General features: G+C 61.4%; 2 protein-coding genes across 6 annotated transcripts; one reads left to right on the top strand and one right to left on the bottom strand.

Annotated features, from left to right (window-relative positions):
- Positions 1-1203: 1203 nt before the first annotated feature.
- Positions 1204-12190, top strand: CPSF1 (cleavage and polyadenylation specific factor 1). Of its 3 annotated transcripts, none has more exons than XM_033126215.1 (38): positions 1204-1253; positions 1332-1490; positions 4262-4289; positions 4381-4523; positions 4636-4716; positions 4818-4969; positions 5051-5197; positions 5408-5547; positions 5618-5728; positions 5816-5909; positions 6011-6098; positions 6187-6309; positions 6387-6438; positions 6518-6612; positions 6681-6755; positions 6829-6909; positions 6993-7082; positions 7281-7391; positions 7467-7608; positions 7688-7866; positions 7955-8091; positions 8165-8339; positions 8423-8629; positions 8728-8817; positions 8895-9038; positions 9114-9266; positions 9824-9940; positions 10014-10104; positions 10175-10259; positions 10324-10465; positions 10557-10709; positions 10790-10966; positions 11050-11116; positions 11192-11239; positions 11333-11488; positions 11600-11688; positions 11781-11919; positions 12023-12190. In XM_033126215.1, exons 2-38 carry the CDS (start codon positions 1347-1349, stop codon positions 12157-12159), a joined length of 4383 nt encoding a protein of 1460 aa, XP_032982106.1. In that variant the 5' UTR covers positions 1204-1253; positions 1332-1346; the 3' UTR covers positions 12160-12190. The 3 variants fall into 3 exon arrangements, with proteins under 3 accessions (XP_032982106.1, XP_032982107.1, XP_032982108.1); XM_033126216.1 differs by having other exon boundaries at positions 1210-1239; XM_033126217.1 differs by having other exon boundaries at positions 1221-1490; positions 11559-11688; positions 12023-12159.
- Positions 12150-23250, bottom strand: ADCK5 (aarF domain containing kinase 5). 3 transcript variants are annotated; one of them, XM_033126271.1, is made up of 15 exons: positions 23100-23250; positions 16178-16284; positions 15215-15364; positions 14761-14836; positions 14424-14624; positions 14196-14336; positions 13949-14062; positions 13720-13851; positions 13571-13654; positions 13373-13454; positions 13228-13306; positions 13055-13146; positions 12730-12982; positions 12530-12646; positions 12150-12436 (listed from the first exon to the last, which is right to left on the bottom strand). In XM_033126271.1, the coding sequence occupies exons 1-15, from the start codon at positions 23109-23111 to the stop codon at positions 12331-12333; spliced, it is 1746 nt and encodes a 581-aa protein (XP_032982162.1). In that variant the 5' UTR covers positions 23112-23250; the 3' UTR covers positions 12150-12330. The 3 variants fall into 3 exon arrangements, with proteins under 3 accessions (XP_032982162.1, XP_032982161.1, XP_032982164.1); XM_033126270.1 differs by having other exon boundaries at positions 13228-13454; XM_033126273.1 differs by lacking the exons at positions 16178-16284; positions 23100-23250 and having other exon boundaries at positions 13228-13454; positions 14424-14619; positions 15215-15257.
- Between the last annotated feature and the right edge of the window lie 1945 nt (positions 23251-25195).

Raw genomic sequence — 25195 nt, 5'->3', positions numbered from 1 at the left:
TGGCCCATGCTGGTATTACGAGCCTTGAGCTCCCCCTGGCTGAGGCAGTTGGTCGCCAGTCGTTGGTCGGCTGCTCACAGAAGCTCACGGCAGCTCTCGCACCGGCAGCTCTCGCACCGGCTGCCAGCTGCTCACAATGGCTTCCAGCCACTCCTGGTAGCACACAGTAGCCCACAGCAGCACACAGCAGCCCATGGCAACCGAAGATGGCTGTCGGCCACTCACGATGGCCACCGGCCGCTCATGGCAGCACACAGCAGCTCACCGCAACCTCCGGTTGCTCAACCTCCAGCAGCCCAGCTCCACAGAGAGCTGTTCACAATCGTAGCTGTAGAGGATGCAACTCAACTGGCGCATGTGGGAATTGAACCCGCGACCTCGGCCTTAGGTCTTAGGAGCGCAGTGCTCTAACCACTTGAGGCACCAGGCCAGTCCTCGTTTTCTTATGATTCCTTTTCTAAGGCCCAGGCCTGTCTCAGTGTGTTGGGCTCGTCTCTGCCAAGGGAGGTGAGGTCCTGGCTCCGGGAACCTTGAGGTGGGCAACTGTGCCAGGCCCGAGGAGGGCGCAAGATCTAGATAAAAATCGCTGCCCTGGGGGGAGGGGCTCACGTGGTAGAGGGGAGGACTGGAAGACACCTGGCCACTGAAGCGAGGAGGGTTGTGCGCCTGCAGTGCCTGTATTTTGGTGGTGGTAGGGGTGGTGTCGCTCTGCGGAGAGAACGCTGAGCAGTGACAGGAGGCAGCATCTGTCCCTGAAGCTTTCACAGCCCGGGACTGGTCCAGCCTCCTCCACACTGGCGGCACTTGCCCGGCGTCCTTCCCTCCCAGCCCCACACTTGGAGGCTCAGGCTCTCCTGGGTCACCCGAACCTCAGCTCCTGGCACAGCGCCTCTTACAAGGGGGCTTGGTGGAGGAGACTCGTCTCTTCTTACGGGGAGATTCTCCACGTGGACCCCATCCGGGGTCAGGCAGAGGACCCAGAGGTCTCTGAGCCGCCGGACGCCCGCCGTACTTCCAGCCTAGCCCCTCGTTCCCCAAGCTGTGGGGCCCAGGATCTCGGGGCTCTGCACGCGGAGACGCGAAACCGCTCGGCTACCCGCAGCCGCCGAGGGCAGCTATCGCCCCCCGCAGCTGCTTCGCCATGGCGGCACTGCGCAGGCGCAGGAACCGGAACCTCCGTGCTCAGCTTCCGGGCCCGGCCGGAGCGTGTTCATCGACGTCCCGGTCCCCCGCGAGCAGGTTCCAACTGCCAGGTGGGCGGCGGGCGGCGGGCTGAGGGGATTCGGGCGTGGGAGGCCCCACTCATCCTGTCGCCTTCCGGCCCCGTGCAGCCCGGGCTCGGCGCCATGTACGCCGTGTACAAGCAGGCGCACCCGCCCACCGGCCTGGAGTTCTCCATGTACTGCAACTTCTTCAACAACAGCGAGCGCAACCTCGTGGCGGCCGGGACCTCGCAGCTCTACGTGTACCGCCTGAACCGCGACGCCGAGGTAGGTCCGGGCCGCGCCGGCCTCCGGGCCCCGCCCGCCTCCTGACAGCTCGGTGAGGTGGGCGCCCAGTGGCAGACGGAGAAGCGCGACCGGACACGACCAGTGCTTGTCTCCAGAACCTGTTCTCGCCGCTGCTACATGTTTCCGCCTCCAGTGCGCTCCTGTGGGCATGGAGCCCTGCCCTCGTGCATCTTATTTGCTCTTTGTTTTTCAGCGGTTAAATGATATGAACACCTGCTATGTGTTAGGTAGTAGGAATACGCTGGAGAACAAAACCTGCAGAAAGTTGGGGCAGGGGGCCTTCCCTAAGTACACAGAGGAGGTAATGAAGGAGGCAGTGTGTCCCCAGCTGGCTGACCAGGAGAGCCTCCTGGAGGCCGAGTAGGAGTTTGTCAGGGGAAGAACATTCCTGCCAGAGGGAACACTGGCAGCAGTTTTAGTAAAGTGTGATGAACTCATCAGTAGAGGAAAGAGGATGCTTAGGTTGCTGGAGGCATGAGAGTTAGTCCAGGAAGGCTTCTTGCAAGAGGCAGCTTCTTATCTGTTCATGAAGGGGGAGAAAGACTTAGCCAGGCTCAGGATGAGGAGTGAAGAGTGCTCCAGGCATTAGGAAAAGCCTGTGCACAGGCCAGAAGCAGCTGAGGGTGGGGAGGGCCATGCAAAGTTGGTCTGGGGTGTAGAGTGGAAGAGGAGAGTTAGTCAAGTGAACACGGACAGCTCTTGGAAGGAGATTTGTGCACAGGGAAGAAATGTAGCAGTAACTGGCTGGAGAAGGTTTTGTTTTAAGATGAGCAATACAGTAGCACATTTGTGCACTGAAGGCATTGCGCCCCTGAAGTGGGGCTTGCTGTCCGAAGCTCACTGAGATCTAAGGACGCTTTCTACATCTTTACAAGTTGTAAAAAATTCCAAAGGAGCGTCCTCAACAGACCAGATTGAGTGAAAACCCTGTCAGATATTTGCTCCTTAGTCCTTTCCAGGAAAGTTTGCCAACTCTTGCACGAGAAGGTAAAGCGTGAGGCAGCAAGAGATGGAGAGAGAGCTGGAGGCCAGTCGTTGTGTGGGTGAGAGCATTCAGGACCAGTCTAGTCATCACTGCAGAACAGACTGCCCTGAGGTTTCAAACAGCCTGTTCCTGTGTTTGCACAAGTGTGGGTGGGTTGGGAGTTTGAGCAGGGCACAGCCCAGACCGTGGGGGACACCTGGCCTCTGCTCTGTGAGGTCTGGGAAGAGAACGGAGAAGCTGTGTAGGAGATAGGCAAGTACATGGCCCGGGGCAGGTGTAGCGTGACAGCTAGCAGTGAGAAAGGCCCCTGCGACCTTTACGAGGAAAAAATATATAGCACTTTTTTAAACTTTTAATAAGAGTCCCAAGTTAATAGAAAATACTAGGGGTGCCAAAAAAATGTGTACACATGACTTGTATTCATCTTTTGTTATCGATACATATTGAGTATTATAATTTTAATAATAGTTTTTTTCTTTCTTAAAACGTATATACATTTTTTTTGGCACTCTCTGTATATCATGGTTATACGGGAAGTCTCATTATTGCAGAGATGTCGGCCATTCCCAAATTAATCCATACGTTCAGTGTTCTTTGTCTCAAAGTTACAATAAAGTTTCTCACTAGATTTAGTCATTTGATTCTCAAATTTACATGGAAGAGCCAAAATTTAAGACTATCGAAGACAGTTTTAAAGATGAACAAGGTGGTATACTTGCCCAACAGGGTTATCAAGAGGTGTGTGTGTGTGTGTGTGTGTGTGTGTGTGTTTTCTGTCTGTGTATGTGTGTGTGTGTGTGTGTGTGAGCGTGCACATGCGCACATGCTTTAAAGCTGCATAATTAGCTACATGGAAGACCAATTTAAAATAACGTTTTACTTTTGAACTGTCCTTCTTGTCATGAAATATTCTTTTTATCTCTAGCATATTTTGCCTTTAAGATCCACATTGTCCAATAGTAACGTGGCTACCCCAGCTTTTTTTTGTTGCATGGAATAACTTTAAAATCTGTGTCCTTATATTTAAAGTGACTCAGTAGCAAACAGTGGGGTGTTGTTTGTTTTTTTGGTAGCGTTTGTCTTCTCATTGGATTGTTTGTCTACATGTGATGTGATTTTCTACGCAGTCGGGTCTGAATCACCATCTCACTCTGTGTCTTTCTGTTATTCCTTTATTCTTCCTTTTTCCTTCTTTCTACTTTGTCTTGGATTAATCAGGTATTTTTATTTCATTTTATCTTCTCTGTAGGTTTCTCTTTAGGCATTTTGTGTCATTTTCTAATGAGTTACATTAGCAATTACAGCAGGCCTCTGATTTATGATAGTCTGGTTCAAATGAGTACTTTTGTTCCAAATGACATGAATCCTTGTAAGGCTCTAGCCCTGTGTACCCCCTTATCCTTTGTTTTGTGGTCACATGTTTCACTTCTGTGGGACAGAGCCAGGCAGGTTTGGGGTGCACAGAGCAGCTGTCCAGCCATCCTCTCACCCTGAGTGCTCCCCGTGTTAGGGTGGGCTCCTCAGGAGAATCCTGTGGCCTGGTTGGGGTCCCCGTGTGAGTGTGACTTTGTCCACATTGGGCTGGGGTGTGCATGGCTGTCTCCAGGAGTGCCTGGTCACGTGCTCCCCACGGCAGTGAGGGTTCAGTCAGGGCTGCTGGTGGCAGAGCCAGCCCTGGGTGGTCTTTCCCCATTGTCCCTCCATGAGGTGGAGCCGCCAACAGCAGCAGTGTGGCCCTTCACTGTCTTTCCTCTTCCTCCTCCAGGCTCCAACCAAGAATGACAGGAGCACAGGTGAGCACATGGTGGCCACCCTGGCCATGCCGCTGGGGGCGTGGGTGGCTGGAGCGGGAACCAGACCTATACCCACTGGCCTCTCCCCCAGAGGGGAAGGCCCACCGGGAGCACCGAGAAAAGCTGGAGCTGGTGGCTTCCTTCTCCTTCTTCGGCAACGTCATGTCTATGGCCAGCGTGCAGCTGGCAGGCGCCAAGCGGGATGCCCTGCTGCTGAGCTTCAAGGACGCCAAGGTGGGTGGTGGGCGTCCCACCTTGGAGGGGGACGCAGGTGCGGGAGGCTTGGTGGGGATCCCCGGCACGGCGGTAGGTAGTGGTGGGTGCGATTGTGACTTGCCGTCCCCAGCTGTCAGTGGTGGAGTACGACCCAGGCACGCATGACCTGAAGACGCTGTCTCTGCACTACTTTGAGGAGCCAGAGCTGCGGGTAGGCCCAGCCGCGCCCGTGCCCCATGCCACCCTCCCCTGCCCCTCCCGCCCAGCCCTCCTGCTTCCCGGTGTCTCCCACCTGATGCCTCTGCCCCTCAGGATGGGTTTGTGCAGAACGTGCACACACCACGTGTGCGCGTGGACCCTGACGGACGCTGCGCAGCCATGCTCATCTATGGCACGCGTCTGGTGGTGCTGCCCTTCCGCAGGGAGAGCCTGGCCGAGGAGCATGAGGGGCTCATGGGTGAGGGGTAAGTGTGGGGCCGGGCGTGGCGGGGGGCTGCCAGAACCGAGGTGCCTCCACCTCCGCCGCTGAAGCTCCTGGCCCCCAGGCAGAGGTCCAGCTTCCTGCCCAGCTATATCATCGACGTGCGGGCGCTGGATGAGAAGCTGCTTAACATCGTGGACCTGCAGTTTCTGCACGGCTACTACGAGCCCACCCTGCTCATCCTGTTTGAGCCCAACCAGACCTGGCCTGGGTGAGGCCTGCGCTGTGGGCTGCAGCGGCTTCCCGGGGGGTGGGGGGAGGCCGGCCTGTAGGAGGCAGGACCTGTGGCAGGGCGGGACGGGGCAGTCTCCTCGGGGGTGGGGACTGGCCCCCGGCGGGTGGGTGGGCCTGTGTGAGGGGGCAGGAGCAGCCTCATGAGGATGGGAACTGGCCCTTGCTGACCGACTTGCTCCGGCCCCAGGCGGGTCGCTGTGCGGCAGGATACTTGCTCCATCGTGGCCATTTCACTGAACATCACACAGAAGGTTCATCCCGTCATATGGTCCCTCACCAGTCTGCCCTTCGACTGCACCCAGGCCCTCGCTGTACCCAAGCCCATAGGTGAGGGCTGTGTGAGTAGAGGGGTGGCATGGAGGTCACAGAGCCCTGCCCAGCAGCTGTTCCTTTCCAGGTGGGGTGGTGGTCTTTGCTGTCAACTCACTGCTGTACCTGAACCAGAGCGTCCCCCCTTACGGCGTGGCTCTCAACAGCCTCACCACCGGCACCACCGCCTTTCCCCTGCGTGAGTGTGGGGTGGGGGCGGGCTGTGGGTAGTCTGAGGCAGGGCTGGGCTGTGGCTGCTGGGTCGGCCTGACACCCGCCACAACAGGCACCCAGGAGGGCGTGCGGATCACCCTGGACTGTGCCCAGGCGGCCTTCATCTCCTACGACAAGATGGTCATCTCCCTCAAGGGTGGCGAGATGTGAGTCTCCCCCTCAGTGAATCCTGTGCCCCTTTGTGTCATGATTCCCCCGCCCCCTCCCCCACGACCGCTGCCCCAGCTCATCGTCCTCCTCCCGGCAGCTACGTGCTGACCCTCATCACCGATGGCATGCGCAGTGTCCGCGCCTTCCACTTCGACAAAGCTGCCGCCAGTGTCCTCACCAGCAGTGTGAGTGGGGCCTGGGTGGGTGGCCCTGGGCTTGGGGCTGGGCCTGGGCCTGGGCCTGGGCCTGCCCTCACCACGCACCCACCCTCAGATGGTCACCATGGAGCCTGGGTACCTGTTCCTTGGGTCTCGCCTGGGCAACTCGCTGCTCCTCAAGTACACAGAGAAGCTGCAGGAGGCCCCGGCCAGCGCCGTCCGCGAGGCTACTGACAAGGTAGGTGCGTGGGGCTTTGGGGACCCTGCCCTGTGTGCAGTGGCTTCAGGGCTGCTCAGCACCCTCCTGCCTCACAGGAAGAGCCTCCGTCAAAGAAGAAGCGAATGGACTCCACAGTGGGCTGGTCAGGTGAGGCCCAGGGCTGGACGGGAATGGGGGTTGGGGCTGGTTGACCAGGGCAGCTCAGATGTGCTTTTCGGTGCTGCAGGGGGCAAGTCGGTGGCGCAGGACGAAGTGGATGAGATTGAGGTGTATGGCAGCGAGGCCCAGTCGGGCACACAGCTGGCCACTTACTCCTTTGAGGTGAGGTTGTGTGTAGAGGGGGCCCCTCCCTGACTGGCTCAGCCGCCTGACCACTGCTGTACCCTCAGGTGTGTGACAGCATCCTCAACATTGGACCCTGTGCCAACGCTGCCATGGGCGAGCCTGCCTTCCTCTCTGAAGAGGTACCCAGGTTGGGAGAGGTGGGGTGCAGGGGTTGCACAGCGGGGACCCGGCCTCACCCCAGGCCCCTTGAAGTTTCAGAACAGCCCTGAGCCAGATCTGGAGATTGTGATGTGCTCTGGCTACGGCAAGAACGGGGCCCTGTCGGTGCTGCAGGTGTGTGTGGGCAGGCGGGGGTGGAACCTCCGGGGGTGTGGGGGGGGACCTGGGTAGGTGGACACGCCCCATCGTCCTTCCAGAAGAGCATCCGGCCCCAGGTGGTGACGACCTTTGAACTTCCTGGCTGCTATGACATGTGGACAGTCATTGCCCCTGTGCGTAAGGAGCAGGTATGTGTACCCCAGGCTGGCAATGGCAAGGAGGCCCTGAAGGGGCAGTGACCGGCATTGCCTGTGTGTGGCGGCCTGGGGCAGTGGGGCCAGGACCAGAGGGTGTGTTGTAAGCTTGTTGGCTCGGTGGAGGGGCGCCCCGGCTCTCCAAGTACCCCTGGCTGGGTGGTGGGATTTCTGCTCTTTCTGCCCTCACAGGAGGAGACCCCCAAGGGCGAGGGTGCAGAGCAGGAGCCCAGTGCCCCCGAAACCGATGACGACGGGCGAAGACATGGGTTCCTTATTCTAAGCCGGGAAGACTCTACCATGGTGAGGGTTGGGGCCCGTCCGCCTGGGGCAGGGACCTTCTGGGTGAGGGGTGCATCTCATTGTCATCGCCCACAGATCCTGCAGACGGGGCAGGAGATCATGGAGCTGGATACCAGCGGCTTTGCCACACAGGGCCCCACAGTCTTTGCCGGAAACATTGGGGACAATCGTTACATTGTGCAAGTGTCACCGCTGGGCATCCGCCTGTTGGAAGGAGGTGGGCCAGCCTGGTGGGTGGGCGGGCGGGCTGGCTGGACAGCCTGGGGGTGGCCTGTCTGACAGCCCTGTGCCGCCAGTGAACCAGCTGCACTTCATCCCGGTGGACCTGGGTTCCCCCATCGTGCAGTGCGCCGTGGCTGACCCCTACGTGGTCATCATGAGTGCTGAGGGTCAGGTCACCATGTTCCTGCTCAAGAGCGACTCATACGGGGGCCGCCACCACCGCCTGGCGCTGCACAAGCCCCCACTGCACCACGTAGGCTTCACTCCTCCACCCCCTGGCCCTGGGTGCCTGCCCCCCCACCCCGGCCTCTCCCCTGAGCCTGCGCCTCCTCCCCCTGCAGCAGTCCAAGGTGATCACACTGTGCGTGTACCGAGACGTCAGTGGCATGTTCACCACCGAGAGCCGCCTGGGCGGGGCCCGCGATGAGCCGGGGGGCCGCAGCGGCTCCGACGCAGAGGGGCAGGGCTCAGAGACCAGGTGTGTGCAGGGCCAGGGTGCCGGGGGCTGGGGTCCCTGGGACAGGCCACCCGTGACATGTCTGCCCGCCCAGCCCCACGGTGGACGACGAGGAGGAGATGCTGTATGGGGACTCCGGCTCCCTCTTCAGCCCCAGCAAGGAGGAGGCCCGCAGGAGCAGCCAGCCCCCCGCGGACCGGGACCTCACACCCTTCCGGGCCGAGCCCACCCACTGGTGCCTGCTGGTGCGGGAGAACGGAACCCTGGAGGTAGGCGATGCCCTGTGCACCCACCCCGCCCCCTGCCCCGCCCTGCCCCCGCCCCACCCCTGCTAATGGCCACTGCCCCGCAGATCTACCAGCTCCCTGACTGGCGGCTGGTGTTCCTGGTGAAGAACTTCCCTGTGGGGCAGCGGGTCTTGGTGGACAGCTCCTTCGGCCAGCCTACCACACAGGGCGAGGCCCGCAAGGAGGAGGCCACGCGCCAGGGGGAGTTGCCCCTCGTCAAGGAGGTGCTGCTGGTGGCCCTGGGGAGCCGCCAGAGCAGGCCCTACCTGCTGGTGAGCACAGGCCAGCGCCAATGTCCATGTGCTTCCCTGCCCCGTGCCCGTGCCCGCGTCCGCACTCCCTGCCCCACTGACCCGACACCGGCCCCCAGGTGCACGTGGACCAGGAGCTGCTCGTGTACGAGGCCTTCCCCCATGACTCGCAGCTCGGCCAGGGGAACCTCAAAGTCCGCTTCAAGAAGGTGCTGTGCTGTGGGGGGCGGGGGGCGGGCCGGCTGGCCTTACGGGAGTCCCTGCCCTCACGCTGCAGCCCCGCCAGGTTCCCCACAACATCAACTTCCGTGAGAAGAAGCCCAAGCCATCCAAGAAGAAGGCGGAGGGCGGCGCTGCCGAGGAGGCGGCAGGGGCCCGTGGGCGCGTGGCGCGCTTCCGCTACTTTGAAGACATTTACGGCTACTCGGGGGTAGGTAGGGGGCATTGGGGAGTCCGCAGGCGGTGGGGCCTTGCCCCTGCGGCCTCCTCATGGTACTACCCCCAGGTGTTCATCTGCGGCCCTTCGCCCCACTGGCTCCTGGTGACAGGCCGGGGTGCCCTGCGGCTGCATCCTATGGCCATCGACGGTCCCATCGACTCCTTCGCCCCGTTTCACAATGTCAACTGCCCCCGCGGTTTCCTGTACTTTAACAGACAGGTAGGGGCCTGGCTCAGCTCCCACCGACAGGTGCCGATGCTGCCCAGGGCAGGAGCAGGTGCTGGGGCCCCAGAAATGAGGCCCCCGACTGCTGGGGACAGGGCTGTCCAGAAGTGAAACCCGGGGCTTAATGCTGCCAAGGTTTTGAGGCCGGGGGTCAGGAGTAGAGGCTGCAGCCCACGAGGGCACCTGCCTGGGTGGCCGGGGTCCAGTCACTGCTCTGCGCCTCAGCCTGATTCTCACTCTTCATCTGTCACTGAGGTGATAGCAGTGATCCCCCCGAGCCACTCTGAAGCCTTGGTGACAGCGGTGCTGATACACCCAGGACTGGGTGATGGAGAGGGGCTGGGCCCTCAGCTGTGCGCACACCAGTGGGGCCAGAGTGGGCCACTCTGCCTCCCGGCCCTGGCGAACCTGGGAAGGGACAGCGAGCCACAGCCCCTCGCCCAGCCCGCTCCAGCAGAACTGAGGGCTGGCCCCAAGGAGCCTGCCGAGGCCTGGGGTTGCTGGTCTTGCTTTCAGTGGTGCCAGGCCTCGCTGACCCCTGCACCCCCCAGGGCGAGCTGAGGATCAGTGTCCTGCCTGCCTACCTGTCCTACGATGCCCCCTGGCCTGTCAGGAAGATTCCGCTCCGATGTACAGCCCACTACGTGGCCTACCACGTGGAGTCCAAGGTCAGAACCCCCCTCAAGGCCAGGGACCTTCTGGGCCTGGCCTCTGGCGTGTGTGACACCTCCACTTCCCCAGGTGTATGCTGTTGCCACCAGCACCAACACGCCGTGCACCCGCATCCCACGCATGACGGGCGAGGAGAAGGAGTTTGAGACCATTGAGAGAGGTGGGAGACGCCCCGAGCTGGGCCTACTCTTGGGGCTACCCTGCCCTGACCACCGCCCCTGTCTCTGCAGACGACCGGTACATCCACCCCCAGCAGGAGGCCTTCTCCATCCAGCTCATCTCCCCAGTCAGCTGGGAGGCCATCCCCAATGCCAGGTGAGGCTGGGTCCGGTGGGGCTGGGGCATGTCCGGGGCTGCGTCCTGACCCAGCTTCGTGCAGGATTGAGCTGGAGGAGTGGGAGCACGTGACGTGCATGAAGACGGTGTCACTGCGCAGCGAGGAGACTGTGTCCGGCCTCAAGGGCTACGTGGCCGCTGGGACCTGCCTCATGCAAGGGGAGGAGGTCACCTGCCGTGGGCGGGTAAGGGGCTGACGAGCGGGGCCCACGAGTGGGGTCGGATCACAGTGGCCTATGCCGTCCCCATGTCACCCACTGCCCTCCCTGCTTACAGATCCTGATAATGGATGTGATTGAGGTGGTGCCTGAGCCTGGCCAGCCCCTGACCAAGAACAAGTTCAAGGTCCTCTATGAGAAGGAGCAGAAGGGGCCCGTGACCGCCCTGTGCCACTGCAACGGCCACCTGGTGTCGGCCATCGGCCAGAAGGTGCGGCCCTCCCCTCCCCTGCCTGCCTGCCCGCCCGCCCCGCCTGGCCCACTGCCGGCTGCCACCTCTACCATCCACAGATCTTCCTGTGGAGCCTGCGTGCCAGTGAGCTGACGGGCATGGCCTTCATCGACACCCAGCTGTACATCCACCAGATGATCAGCGTCAAGAACTTCATCCTGGCCGCCGACGTCATGAAGAGCATCTCGCTGCTCCGCTACCAAGAGGACAGCAAGACGCTGAGCCTCGTGTCCCGGGTACCCGCGGGGCTGGGTACACGCCGGGTGGGTGGAGTGGCTGCTGGCTGCCAGCCGCCTGACGTCCCTCCACCCGTCCCCAGGACGCCAAGCCCCTGGAAGTGTACAGCGTGGACTTCATGGTGGACAATGCCCAGCTGGGCTTCCTGGGTGAGTGGGCGCAGGCGGGCCTGGGGGCTGGCCCGACACTTGGGGGTGGCCAGGGCTGACTGGGCTGTGTTCCAGTGTCTGACCGGGACCGCAACCTGATGGTGTACATGTACCTGCCGGAAGGTGAGTGGGCCCTCCCTCCTCCCCTCTGCGGGGCGGGGCGGGGCAGGGCGGGGCGGGGCAGGGCAGCCGTGACTTGATGTCCCACTGGCCTAGCCAAGGAGAGTTTTGGTGGCATGCGCCTGCTGCGGCGGGCAGACTTCCACGTGGGCGCCCACGTGAACACCTTCTGGAGGACCCCATGCCGGGGGGCTGGCGAGGGGCCCAGTAAGAAGTCCGTCGTGTGGGAGAACAAGCACATCACGTGGTTTGGTGAGCCTCGGGGCAGGATGGAGGCGGGGGTGTTGTGGGGTCAGCCTGGCTCACACTGTGCGCCCTGCAGCCACACTGGACGGTGGCATCGGGCTCCTGCTGCCCATGCAGGAGAAGACCTACCGCCGGCTGCTGATGCTGCAGAATGCGCTGACCACCATGCTGCCCCACCACGCCGGCCTCAACCCCCGCGCCTTCCGGTGAGTGGGCCGCCCCCTCCCTGCCATCGCCCCCGGGTCCGTGCTGCCTCTCCACTGCCTGCATGCTCCCCACCGCCTGCTTGGCTCCCCAGGATGCTGCACGTGGACCGGCGCACGCTACAGAATGCCGTACGGAACGTACTGGACGGGGAGCTGCTCAACCGCTACCTGTACCTGAGCACCATGGAGCGAGGCGAGCTGGCCAAGAAGATCGGCACCACGCCGGACATCGTGAGTGGGCCGCCCGCCCTCTCCCCGCCCGCCCTCCCCCCGCCCTCCCTCCCTCTCCCAGCCCTCACCTGCCTTCCACCTGCCCTCTGGGCCTCTCCCACAGATCCTGGACGACCTCTTAGAGACCGACCGTGTCACTGCCCACTTCTAGACCCCGTTACTGGATACCTCCGGGGCCCCTGTGCCCTGCCACACTCCCTTTTTGTACAAAAGACAAGGAAAAAGATTTGTTTGATTTGAGAAGAACGTGTGGTCATTGGGACTCATCACCCCGGCCATGGTCAAAGCCCCTGGGCGTCCCCCATCTCCAGGCTGCAGTTGCTCTGGTGCCCCAGGTCTTGGGCGTCCACCTCCAGTCCTGGCCAGCACTGCCAGTCCTGGGCGAGCTCTGCCATCCACCTGCCCCGGGCGCTAGGTCTCCAGGTATTGGTACAGCTCCTCGGTGTTGGGCATGAGGCCCAGGTAGGCCAGCACTCGGACCAGGAGGACGGTGAGCCGCATGGACAGGGTCTCCAGCCTGGGTGGGCGGGCGGAGTGGGGAGAGGGGTACAGGTCCGTAGGGAGCAGGCGCTGGTGCCCCCTGCCCGTTGGGCCCCTCCTGTCCACTCACCTCAGGGCCACTTCAAACTTGAGCGTCTCCCAGACCACCCTGGCGTGGCGCCGGAGGCTGGTGCGGTGGACACTCGGCTGTGCTTCGCCTGCCAGGCGGCTCCAACCTCTGACCGCGCTGTGAGAGAGGTCAGCCTGGCCCCGCCCCGCCCGGCTCGCCCCGCCCGGCTCGCCCCGCCCCGCCCACCCGGCCACACCCACCTCTTGGCCATGAGGAAGTAGCGGTCCACGGGAGCGCCCAGGGCTGTGTTGATGGCACGCACAGTGTTGACGTTGCGCAGCACGAGCAGCATGGGCCGTGGCAGGGCCTTGAGCACGGCCATGATGTCCTCAAAGTGCTCCCGCGCCATGGCCTGCATGTAGGCCGCCTCCTCGCGGCTCAGCAGGTGCGAGCGCCACAGCCGCCCCAGGCGCACCGGCCTCTGCATGAGCACCTCGGAGAACAGGAAGTAGTCTGGGTGTGCGGGGGAGACTGAGCCGGGCTGTGCGCCCCGCCACGTCCACACACAACACGACCCGGCCTCACCTTGCACCCCGAGTGCGGCCGCGTGTGCCTTCATCGCTGCGTCGTCCCTCAGAATGATGGCCCGCCACAGCTGGCACAGGGCTGACCGGTCCCTGTGGGGGCCAGACTGAGCCCGGAGACCCAGGGCATGGGAGGCCGGGCCCCAGGGCCAGCCCCCACCCCGGCCAGCTTACTTCTTATCCAAGAACTGGTAGAGCCCATGGTCCAGCAGCACCAGCTGTGCCTTCCCATCCGGGCCTTTCCGCACCAGAACTGGGGACACAGCACATTGTCTCAGGCCAGCCCACACCCACACCCGCCCCCGGGGGCTTCTCCTACCATTGCCAGGGTGGGGGTCGGAGTGGATGAAGCCTGTGTAGAAAATCTGCTCAGCAAAAGCCTGGATGAGCTTCTCTGCTATCTGGGGAGAGGGCAGCACTGTACCACTGTCACCCCTGCATCCTCAGGTGTGCACACGACAGGCGCTCCCCGCCTCCCTCCCTCCCTCCCACTTTGCTCTGTACACACAGTACTCACATCCTTCATGGCCAGCCCCATGGACTTGATGGCCTCCACGTCATTGACCTTGCAGCCCTCACAGAATTCAGCCGTCAGCACACGCTGGGGGCGAAAGAGAGGCTGAGCTCAGGCCTGTACACCCCAACCCAAGAGGCGGCCCAGCCCACCTTGCTGGATGTGTCCCAGTGCACACGGGGGACCACGATGTAGTGGAACTGCTTCAGGTCCTGTGCACAGCGCTCAGCGTTCCGGCCCTCATTCTCAAAGTCCAGCTCTTCGGCCAGGGTCCCCTTCAGGTCCTGCGGGCCACACGGGCAGTTAAGGGTCCAGTTGGGGGCAGCACGTGCTGGTATGTGCAAGGCTGCACTCCCCGGCCTGCCTGTGGGCAGCGGTTACCTGCAGGACCCAGCTGAAGCCAAAGCTGGGGTGCATGAACTCCACGAGCCTGAGCAGCAGCTCCAGGGTGTGGATGTCCCCGTCGAAGCGGTCCCGCAGGTCGATGTACTGTACCTGCACCGGGCAAGGGTGCAGGGAGGACCGGCTGCCACCCCCGCCCAGGCCTGCGCCACCTCCCAGCCCGGTGCACTGCCGAGCTGGCCAGCACTGCTTCGGCCCGCTGCTGTGCAAGGAGGGCCCCACATACCTTCACAGCCACAGTGGTGCCATCATGCAACCGGGCGCGGTGCACCTGGGCCAGGCTGGCAGCAGCGATTGGCTGGTAGTCAAATTCCTGAAAGAGCTTGTGGGGCGGGGCCTGGAAGTCTTCAAGGAACAGCTCATCCACCTGACAGGAGAGGGAACGTAGGGTGGCATGGGGGCCACCACCAGAGCCCCCACCTTCAGCCTCTGTGCCCCCAAGAGCAGGGCTCACCTCCTGGAAGCCACGCGTGAGGGCCCTGTCCTCCAGCACACGCAGCGTCCTAATGTACTCTGGGGGCAGCAGGTGATTGAAAGAGCACAGCCCCTGGCCCAGCTTCACATACAGGCCCCCGTTGCTGATGGCCCCGGCCACCAAGGCATCGGCTGCCCGCTGGTGACATGCAGACATCACCTCCAAGTACCCCGGGCTGTTCTACCACAGGCATGAAGGGAAGGGATGGGGGTGGGCAGGCGCCTCCTCAGTGCCCCCAACACCCACCTTCTCCAGGGCTCCCCCACCCCCAACACTGTACAGGCTGCCCGGCTGCAGCCCAGGGCTCACGACAGACCTCTTCCACCCCTCGCAGGAGGACGTTTGTGCACCACCAGTAGTCCAGGGAGATCTTCAGACCGACCCTCAGAGACCTGCCAGCAGAGGCCGCCCTCAGCCTCCACCAGGCCAGCGCTCGGGTGCCTGGAGGCAGAGGGGGGCTTGCGCAGCGTGGCCGCCAGGTGAGTCTCAGCTCCCAGGCTGCACCCACACCTCCCCTTGGTCCCTGAACACCACTGACAGGACAGACGGGGATTGAGAGCTGGGGTGCGGGCTTCAGCCCTAACAACCGGGTAGTTTTTCATTCTTTTGGAACATTCATTATGAAAGAAAACCCACTCACGACCGGGCACAGCTGTGATGGCTGGTGAGCCAGCCACTGCTGCGTCCAGTGTGGATGGCTTGCTCCAGTATGCCCGCGAGGACCCTGATGGAAAGAGGCCAGCTGCGCTGCCCTGCGCGGCCCTGCCCACCTGCAGAAGCGTCCGGCACCGTCCGCCACAAGCCGCATCCTCCTCTTCTCTTGCGGCTCGGCTGTGAAGTAGCGGGCTCCCAGCAGCAGGGGCACCCCCATGGCCGTGGCGGACAGCACCTTCCTCCACAGGGGCTGCGGCCTCCAGAACCTGGAGGGACACGGCACGGCCCCGTTATTTCCCATGCGCCCCTCCCTGCGCTGCAGGCTTCTGCTCCCTCCAGCCTGCATGGCGATTGTGGCGAGAGCCAGGCCTACCCCCCGGCACTGAGGCTGTGCTGGAGCCTCTGCAGGCAACTGTGTGGTCGGGCACCAGGGTGCTCTCGTCCAAGTCCCCCTGCCTGGGCCCCACAGTCACCAGGAAACCAGTAGATGGAGAAAGAAGCTCCTCGGCCTTGTGGGAAATCCATTCATGGGAACAGGGTTACTGACGCTGCAGTTCCTGCACCGTCCACCTGCTGGTGGCCCAGCTGGCTGCAAGTGGCAGGACGGCAGAGCCCCGACGAAATGTGCAGGTAACACACACTGGATGCAGTGCGAGTTCAAGACAAGCCAGCAGCAGCCCAATCCAGAGGGAGCCCAGGACGTGTTGGCCCAGCAGGAGCCCCAGCACCCTGTCACATGTCTGCCCACTGTCCCCAGCCACTGCGTCACCAGGCCTGAGTCTCACAGGCAGCCCTTTTCCCACCCGTCCTGCCCACTGGCTCAGGCCTTGAACCCTCCTCCCCCATCTCTTGCTGCCCTGCGTCTTGGTTGGGCCCCACCCTCCTCCGCTCTTTTCTTCGGATCACGCAGCTCTAGCTGCAGTGCACTCACCACGCCACTGTCAGGGTCCCAGCCCACCACACCCAGGAACAAACACACCCCACCTTGGGAGTGGGGGTACAGAAAGTCCAGCCCTGCTTGGCGAGGGGCATGTGCCCAGGGGGTGGCGGGGGTGTGACTGCAGCTGCAGAGAACTCACCACCGTGCAGGTGGGGCCCTGAGCTTTCTCCTGAGGACGGCAGCAGGGGACGGCTGGAGCTTCGGCCTGCTGTGCCGCAGGACAGAGTAGAAGTGACAAAGCTGAGACTGCAAAGTGAGCAAACGACAGTGTGTCACACGAGGCAGCAACATGGCCTCCACCCGAATGTTACCAAAGCATGCCAGTGCCTCCTGGCCTGCGTGTGTCACTCAGCAATGCAGACAACTGCACCTGCAGGAGGGATGCTGGTCTCCAGGCATCACGAGAGGGAACAGCTGCAAGTAGTTTGCACTGGGGCTTCCACCTCGGTCACTGCAGCAGGTCCCAAGAAATGCCTGCCCTTGAATGTTCCCTCTGTCCCTGCCCCTGACACTCTGTTGGGGCCCTGGGACCCATCCTTTACTATTTCCTACTGCTGAGAGTACTGCCCAGCGGCCTCAGGAAGGCATTCTGCATTTCAGGAGCAAGTGTCAAGGACGCTCGTTGACACGATCAGGAAGCTGGGAGACCGCAGCAGGGAGCACAGACCTGGTCCTGAGTGCAGGTGGGGGCGTGAGGGACTTCCGCTACGATGGCCCCAGAGGTGGAGAGCCGGAGGAGGGCGGGGAAGGCCGAGTGGACGTGCGGGGCTCTCCTGCACTCACTGGCAACCTTGGTCTCCCCATGTTATCTGAATTACGCATTTTAAGAGTTTCTCATGGCAGCTGGTTGGCTCAGTGGTTAGAGCGCAGTGCTCGTAACACCGAGGTTGCTGGTTCGATTCCCACATGGGCCAGTGAGTTGTGCCCTCCACAACTAAGACTGAAGGGACAACTTGAAGCTGAACGGCACCCTCCACAACTAAGATTGAAAGGACAACAACTTGACTTGTAAAAAAGTCCTGGAAGTGCACACTGTTCCCCAATAAAGTCTTGTTCCCCTTCCCCAATTAAAAAAAAAAAGAAAGAAATTTTTCTCAGTCACAATACCCGACTGCAGATCTTAGATTTTAGGGAAAGGCAGCTGTTTCAGTGAGTCAGCTGCAGCACCAACGCTAACAGTACCCTGTGAACACTGGGCCAAATGAGGGGCGGACGTTCCAGTCCTTCCGGCCACAGTGCACTGTGAAGACAAGTCCAAGGGCTGCAAAATCACATGAAAGTCAAAGGAAAAGCTCCATGACCTATTGTCCCATGAGGAGGACGGGCGGACAGATAACCCCTCAGCAAGGCCACACAGCAAGGGCAGGTCCTCGAGGGGACAGGCAGGCCTGAGGCCAGCAGCAGGCAGACTCGGGGACCCGAGCCCCTAGGCTTTCGGTACAAGAGGGGAGGCAGCACACCCCTCACCTGCGTTCCCCGTGCCCTCCTGGCCACCTGGCAGCACACACGGCCATGCCGGGCACACAGAAGAGGCCCAGGGGACGCTATCTGTGTGCACACAGCTGGACAGTTGCTCAGGACACGGCTGGGTCCAGGCTGGGATCCCAGCCACCTCACCTGACAAGATGGGGCTTGTACCAGGCAGATGTGCCAGGATCGGTGAGCCCCGCGGGACCCCGGGATGCAGCTCTGCCCAGGCTCCCTGCAGACCCCTCCCCACTCCACACCTTCTGCACATGCCCACCAGGCCCTGCAGGAGGACCAGCCTGACAGTGGGCCTCGCGTGTGCCTAGGACCACAGACACGCAGCAGGCTGGGCAGCACAGGGTGCAGGGGGGATCCTGTGGCCTGGCAGCGAGCCCAGCAGGACTGCTGTGTGGATACTGGAAGGCCTCCGAGGCAGAGGGCACAGCGTCAGGGACAGCCCAAAGCCAGGGGAGTACAGGGCGATTCTGCCGAGGAGACGGGCTTGTGGCTGAAAAACGTGCGGGGGAGGTTTGCGGGGGCTGCCCAAAAAGAAAGGGGGGAGCAAAGTGAGCTGGAGCCAGACTGGGCATCCCTAGGGCCCTCACTGGGTGTTCCTGCAGGGAGGGATGGTGTGCGGGGGACATCAGCCCTGTGGGAAGTGGGGGTGAGTGTCCAGTCAGAGGGCTCGGGACGAGCATGAGGAGCTGGGCAGGTGACCCGAGGCCACGCCGGTGACGCCACTGTCCCCTGGCTCGTGAGATTCTGCTGTGATTCTGATCTGAATAAACTGACTACGGCCGTCAGCTGCCACGCTCAACAGTCGTCATCAGTGACCCTGAGAAAACCCCAACAAGCAGATCCGAGGGTGGCTCCCTCTCTACAGCAGCGTGGCTTCTTCAGGACTTGGGAACCACTGGTGCTGGGCACAGCCACGTGTCCGGTCTTTCTACTGCTGTAACTAGTGGCAACTTTTCATAGCAAGATGATACAAAGCAGTTCACGGGAAAAACGTGGGAGGACTATTGCAGTTCAGGAGGCCAGACAGATGGACACCAAGTGCAAAACACACCCCAACCTCGATATGAAGGCAAGTCTGAATACGGACGGGACAGGGGACCGCGGGCACACCCCTTCACTGCGTCGCTATAGTGCGCTTGTTACAAACGGAAGGCATGTGGCAACCCAGCCTCAAGCACGTCTATCGGTGCCATTTTCCCAACAGACTCGGGTGGTAGGAGCATTTTTTAGCCGTGAAACATTTTTCAGACATGACGCTCCTGCACACATCCCGGACTGCGGTGTAGTGTGCACGGACTTCTGCAGGCACCGGGAAACCGAACGCTCATGTGCCTGGCTTTATTCCGACAGGCGCTTTGTCGCGGTGGCCGAGACCTCCGCGACCTGCCTGTACTGTTAGTGTTTGCAGCACGACAAGGTTACCATGGTTACCTGAGAGAACAACCCTGTTTGGGGGACGCACACTGTTTAGAGGTTATGTGTCAAAATGTCTGTGACTTACTGTCAAATGGTCCAATGACAACAAAAAATATATATTTTCTAACAGCAAGAAAAACTACAGCAAGATATTAACAATGAGCAGACCAAGGTGGTGGGCATCTGGGTAATTAATTGTCAAGGACCATTCTGGTAGTTTGTCCCTACACTTAGATGCTTTCATGACACGGGGACAAGGCATCAGCCACTCTGCTTGCAGTCCCAGCTGGGAAGGTGGCATTTCAGAGCTGGGCCAGGGCTTCCCACCTGGGCAATTCTGTGCCGGGACATCGGGCACTGTCTAGAGACACAGTTAGTTGTCACACTCGGTGGAAGGGGTGTTCCTGGCATTGCCTGGGCAGAGGCCAGGGCGACAGCTCCACACCAGCTGGTTGGTGCCCTGCCCAGGCTGAGAAGCAAGGGGCAGACGCTGGACCCACGCATCACGGGCTGGCACTGCAGTCTGGCTGCAGCACGTACCTCCCTCTCTGTGCCTCAGTTTCCCTGTCTATGACGTGGGGACCACTGCCTGGGAAGCAGGCCCGGCCCACGGCCCACACAGCACAGCGCTGCAAGCTGTGTGCACGGCAGGCAGCAGACGCACATGTGAGGTCACTCCCACATGTAGGGTCAAGGAGCGGCCAGCCTCTCCAGGCCCTCCTCCTCCTGCACTGAGCCACTGGCTGGTCCCCAAAGCCTTACCCTCCTCCCAGCAACCTGCCCCCACCCCACCTAACAAAAAGTACATACTTGTTGAACTCTGTTATAATAGCTCCCCACGGCTTTTATAATAGCAGGAAAAAGGGGGTTTGTTTTGCCCAGAAGAGACTATTTCCAACACATGGAAAGAAAACCTTAGACATGGGTTATATGCAGAACAGGAGAGACACAGACTGAAAGGCCAGCCAAGTGGGGTCTGCTGCAAACTGCAACCCCCCCCCCCCCGTGGGGCCCACGATTCAGAAGCTGCACCTCGGCAGACCAAGAAGGAAGCCAGCCAGAGGCGACCAAGATCATTCTGAGATGCAAGCGTCCAGGAGAGGAAAGGCGCAACGTGCTTGGGTCTGTGAGCGCAGTGCAGGAGGCCTCCGGCTCAGGCAGTGTCAGGTCAACGCTGAAGCAAAGCCCGCGGCCCAGCTGCCCCATCACACGACTCCCAGGTGCCCCTGGGAGTGCTTGCCTCCAAGTCCCTCCACCTGGGAAGGCCCACCAGGGAGGGGCACAGCCCCCGCCAGGTGCCAGCTGGTCAGTGGCCTCAGAGAGAGCACACGGGGTACAGACGGCACAGAACTCAGAGCAGCCTGTGCTGAGTGCCGAGCTCTGTGCTGGAGGACACAGGTCTGGTCCATGGGCCTTGCTCCTTCACCCTGAGCCCGGTGACCGCCCCACCAACACCTCTCATGTCTGAATAGGAGGTAATAGTGTCCACTCTGCAAGGCTGCAAAGGTGACAGATAGTGCAAATAAAGCACCTCACTCAGGGGCTGGCATTTAATAGGTGCTCAACAAAAGCTGGGCGGCTACTACAGCTGGGCTCCCACAGGCTCGGGCGGAGCGCCGGACCCGTCCTCAGGAAGCGCTTCCTGTTGTTAACTTGGGACGCCACACAGTAGGGCCCTGGCTGTCTTGGTATCCCCAGCACGGACCCCTCACACACACTCCTGTGACAAAGACCCCCCCTCGGTAGACGCTGGACAGCTCATGCAGGGGCGGACCCAGGCCCCTTCCCCAGGCTGCTGTCCTGCCTGGAACGCCCTTCACCCACCCTGATTCACCAGCGTTCCTGTCTTGCCCCCACCCACACCTGATACATAGCTCTCCCACTGTCCTTATCACACAGGAATGACTGTGTACCCTCTGTGTCCCCAACAGAATGAGCAGGGCCCACCTCCATCATGTCTGTACTTTTAGGACCTGGCACAAGCTAGATAAAGCAGAAACTCCACAGGGCTTGCTGGACTGCGATAAGCACTACTAAGCACAGAACGAGCCAGAGCCCACCTGGCCCGAGCGAGGAGGCCAGCTGAGCAACAGGCGGGAGGAAGGCCACAGTCAGGCGAGACGGCAGTAGCCTGGCCCTGGAATCCAGGCGTGAGGCCTCCTGCCGACAGCTCCACAGCCCCCACCGAGACCCACAGGCTCCTTCCTGTGTGGGATACCCAGCGCTTCCCAAAGGGTGCCCATCATACGGGAGACATCGCCGAAGCCCAAGGAGGTCCTGCAGGGCCGAGCCTGCAGCCACACCTCCCAGGAAGCAGCCCAGGGCAATTTCCACCACATCACTTATATCTCAGACCACACCCAGAGCTTGCGCACCAGGGCACCCTCCCACATACCAGCATACCAGCACCTTCTCACCAAGACGGGTGTGCGCCCCAGGCGGCCAGGACGGCCCGCCAGCTAACACGCGCCCCAGCACCCCACCACTCCCAAAGCCCCAGTCTGGACAAGGTGAGATGGGCTTCCTGTACCCCCTCCTCCCACGCTTTCCTAGAGTACGTCTGCATAAACCGAGGGCTCGCTGGAAATCAGCTAACAACCACAAAGCAGCAAAAAAAGGAGTGGGGGGTAACCAAAGAGACATTGCAAAGCTCCCACGCTGCGTGTGTTCTCCAACACGGAAGCAGGGGCTGTGTGGTCAGGGGGCAGGCCCCCGTGGAGCTGTGCTCTTCTAACAGCCTGTAGATCGCATAGCAAATTGGAAGGAAGATGAGACGCCACTGCAGACAAGGCAGCCCACAGCAGTAAGAACTACCGCCGTGTCCCAATGAGTCCTGAGACAGAAACCCCACCGGAACCCAGGCCGTTTAACGGCACGGTCAGCAGCCCTGTGCACCGCAGCAGGAGGACAGCAAGACACAGAAAGGTCCTGTGGCAGGAGCGGGAGCCCGGAGAGGGGCCTGGAGGGCCATCAGCGCCCAGCCTCTTCTCTCCCAAGGGCCTGTGACCTGTCAGGACCCAGAAGCCTCACTCTGGGCGTGAGTCTGCCCATCCGCCCCCTCGTCTGGAGGACTTGGTGACCTGGATAAGTCAAGAAGCTTTATAAACTGTAAAGCGCTGTCCTAAAGGCCCACTCAGTGTCTCTCTGCCTGACTGGCAGAGTCACTGCTTCATCATCTCAGCCCCAAACACACCCCTCCGAACTGGAGCTGCAAGCCACAGAGGTCCACGGAAACTCCTTTGTCCTGAGGCTCGGCGTACCGGGAAAATACGAGCTCTACAGAAAACCCCAAGTTGAAAATGCTGATGAACCGCCCTCAGTGTCTTCAGCTCTACGAGGAAAGGGCCAGAGTCTTGGGGGAGGGCGGCGGAGGGGGTAAGGTACGGTCAGTAATGCCGGCGCACGGTGTAGGCGCCGTTCCTAACGTCACTGATGCAACAGGATGGGAGGCCCAACCAGGAGCAGAAGTGGACAGTCATCGGCTGTTCTCAGGGTCACGAGCAGCGTGAGTGGAGCGGCAGTCTAGGGCCAGTGTGGGAAGGCCTGACGTGGGGGTGCCCGAGAGCCCACCAGGAAGATGGCCACCCTCACATCCCTCCAAGTCCTCTTATCTCCGGGAAGGCAGGGGCGCGTGTCAGCTCAGCCCCGTGTGAGGGGCCGGTGACCAGGGAAAAGGGTGCTCCAGTGAGCGAGCAGTACAAGACAGGCAGGGGGCGGGCAGACGGTTAGCAGTGGCCTTGGGGAAGGGCGTCTCTCTGGGAAAGGGGTGCCCCTGGGGATAAAGCCAGAGGGCTTCTGCGACAGGGTCCTCGCTCCGTGAACGTGCTTCTGAGGAAACAGCGTTCTTCGGGGCGCGCAGGAAAGGCGCGCTCCCTGGCGGGCTCCTGACTGGCACCCCGCGTCTCCCCAACAGGGTCTGGGCGTTTAAAAGGGAGTCTGATGGGCGGGGTATCTGAGAGTCGCGAAGGGCTCTTCCAAGAGCCCTGCGGGTCGCTGACGGGGGCGGCGGCTCTCTGGGGGTGAGAGGGTACCTCACGCGGCCCGGGACGGGGCATCTCGGGGTGTGCAAGGACTCGGGTCTCGGGGCCCTGACGGTCCCGGGCAGGACGCTGATACCGGCCGTGGGAGGGGGCGCGGGGCCGCGTCGGGCGGGGACTCACCGGTCGCCACATGTTCCCAGCCGCCGCTCCGCTCCCGCTCGGCGTAGGCTCGCGTCGCCCCGCCCAGCAGTCCCTGCGGCAGGGACACAGTGCGCACGCGCACCCCGCCCGCGGCGGTGGGCGGGGACTGGAGCCACGCCCCTACCTGCCCGCGTCCGCGGCGGCGCAGCGCCCCCTGGCGGTCCGCCGCGGCCTAGGTTTCGGGCTAAGGGCTGCAGAGGCCGGGGTTAGAGCCGCAGCAAGGCTGCTCCGGCAGGCGGCCACCGGTCCGTCCTCCCTGCAGCCCTAGGGGGATCATCTCCTACCCCGACGGAAGGTGAGTCTCGGAGCTGCCAGCACGGGCGGAAGCGGGGAGGCGGACGGGACCCCGTGGGGAAGTGGACGGGACCCCGTGGGGAGGTCAGTGCTGCGAACTGCTTCAGGACTCGCTTTCCTCACTGCAGAATGAGGCAGTAGCTCACGAGCTAACCGAGCTCCTTGTTCCGTGCAGTGCGCGATGCTTCCTTGGCTCGAAGCCAGTGATACTTATTTTCACCTGCTGTGTACCAGGCGGCCGGTCAGTAACCACGCCCTGAACTCTGAGCACAGGGAAGGCCGGGCCCACGGAGAAAGCTTCCTCCTCGCAAACTGCCAGCCCGCCCGGCCCGACCCGACCCGCCACGCCTGTCGGCCCCTCCTCTCCAAGGCCCTCCCAGCCCAAGCCAGTGCTCCTTTCCCCTCCGCTGGCCTGCTTCCGGCTCACACCTGTCAGGGAGCTTCTGCAAAGGCAGGGCCACCACGCACCGTGCCCCACGGCCTGCTCTGAGTGTCTTCTGCCGCAGCATGCCTCAGAATCACCTTGCACCCACCGCCTTCAGCGGAGCGAATGCCGGGTTTCATGCCCTGCCTGAATGCAGACAGCTGGCCTCAACGATTTTTTGCCCGCTTGTCAGGAGGACCGGAACTTGGTGTCTGTCTTCAACATTGGGTCCCTGGTGTCCAGGCCAAGTCCTGACACAGTGGATCTCAAGCCCCTCCTAGGGCCAGGCTTTCTGGAATGTTCTCTGTAGCACATGCTCTGGCTCCCCACCAAAGGTCTGGAAATAGTGTAGGCTGACACAGAAATGCCTTGGGGGCACCTGAGAAGTGACAATGACAACAGCAAGGTGAGCCTGGAGGATAAACGTGTGCTGCACCTGGTGACGTGCACTCTGCTGGAAGCCTGAGCCACCATGGGGCTGGGAATGGGGGTGGAAGGAGGGCTTTCCTGTCTGCTCTCAGGGAATAAAGTAGAGCAGCTTCCCACCCCAAGACACAAAGAAATGATCTGTGTCTTCTTTCCCCATCAGAGGACCCTAGTACTGCCCTGGGCTCCTGTCCCAGACTGTGGGGTCTCCTTCTGCATGGCAGGGCACAGGCCCTGGATTGAATGGGGGTATCTCCCCCATCCCCGACACCACGTGGTGCTTTGTGGAGTCGATTCCCCCAAAGTTCGACTGCTGGGCCCCAGGGGCACCAAGAAAATCTCTCCCCAAGTGACCACCACTCCTGTTCCAGTCAAACCCCGGACACCGTCCACTTCAGGCCTCCCTCCTGTCTCCCACTCCCAAGCCCATCTTCCGAATCTCCCAGCACCCTGGTGTTTCCAGGCCCTTGAGCTTCCAAAACTGCTGTTAAAGAAAAAAGAGCGGAAGTGTGTATTAAGAAGCATGACTTTCACAGATGTAAAATGAAAATGTGTATGACCATTGAACAATGTGCCCCTTAAAAGGTATGTCCAAGTTGTAAGCTTGGGAACTTGTGGTGTGACTTGATTTGGAAATAGTGTTGTTACAGATGTAGTTAAGGGTCTCTGAGATCATCCTGGATGAGGATGGACCCTAAATCCAATGACTGGGGTCCTCATAAAAGAAAGAGAAGGAGGACTGAGACATGGAGGAAAAGTCCATGTTAAGACAGTCAGAGACTGGAGTGATTGGCTACAAGCCAAGAGATGCCAGGGACGGCTGGCAGTGTCCAGAAGCTGGAGAGAAGCCTGGAACAGATGCTCCTTCCAAGCCTCCAGAAGGAACCAGCCCTGCCAACACTTTGATTTCAGACTTCTGGCCTCTCGCACT

Source organism: Rhinolophus ferrumequinum, chromosome 14 (assembly GCF_004115265.2).
Source record: "Rhinolophus ferrumequinum isolate MPI-CBG mRhiFer1 chromosome 14, mRhiFer1_v1.p, whole genome shotgun sequence".
Taxonomy (NCBI): domain Eukaryota; kingdom Metazoa; phylum Chordata; class Mammalia; order Chiroptera; family Rhinolophidae; genus Rhinolophus; species Rhinolophus ferrumequinum.
The sequence above is the reverse complement of the archived record's forward strand: the minus strand, read 5'-3'. Positions and strand labels throughout refer to the sequence as shown.

Excerpts from the sequence above, each read along its gene's own strand:
- CPSF1 (XM_033126215.1), top strand. The coding sequence starts at position 1,347 with ATGTACGCCGTGTACAAGCAGGCGCACCCGCCCACCGGCCTGGAGTTC. Across the intron at positions 4,970-5,050 it reads GAGGGGCTCATGGGTGAGGG|GCAGAGGTCCAGCTTCCTGC; the intron begins GTAAGTGTGGGG and ends CCTGGCCCCCAG. Across the intron at positions 6,439-6,517 it reads CTCCACAGTGGGCTGGTCAG|GGGGCAAGTCGGTGGCGCAG; the intron begins GTGAGGCCCAGG and ends TCGGTGCTGCAG.
- ADCK5 (XM_033126270.1), bottom strand. Across the intron at positions 14,837-15,214 it reads GGTGCCGGACGCTTCTGCAG|GTCTCTGAGGGTCGGTCTGA; the intron begins GTGGGCAGGGCC and ends CTCTGCTGGCAG. Across the intron at positions 13,147-13,227 it reads TACCAGTTCTTGGATAAGAA|GGACCGGTCAGCCCTGTGCC; the intron begins GTAAGCTGGCCG and ends TGGCCCCCACAG.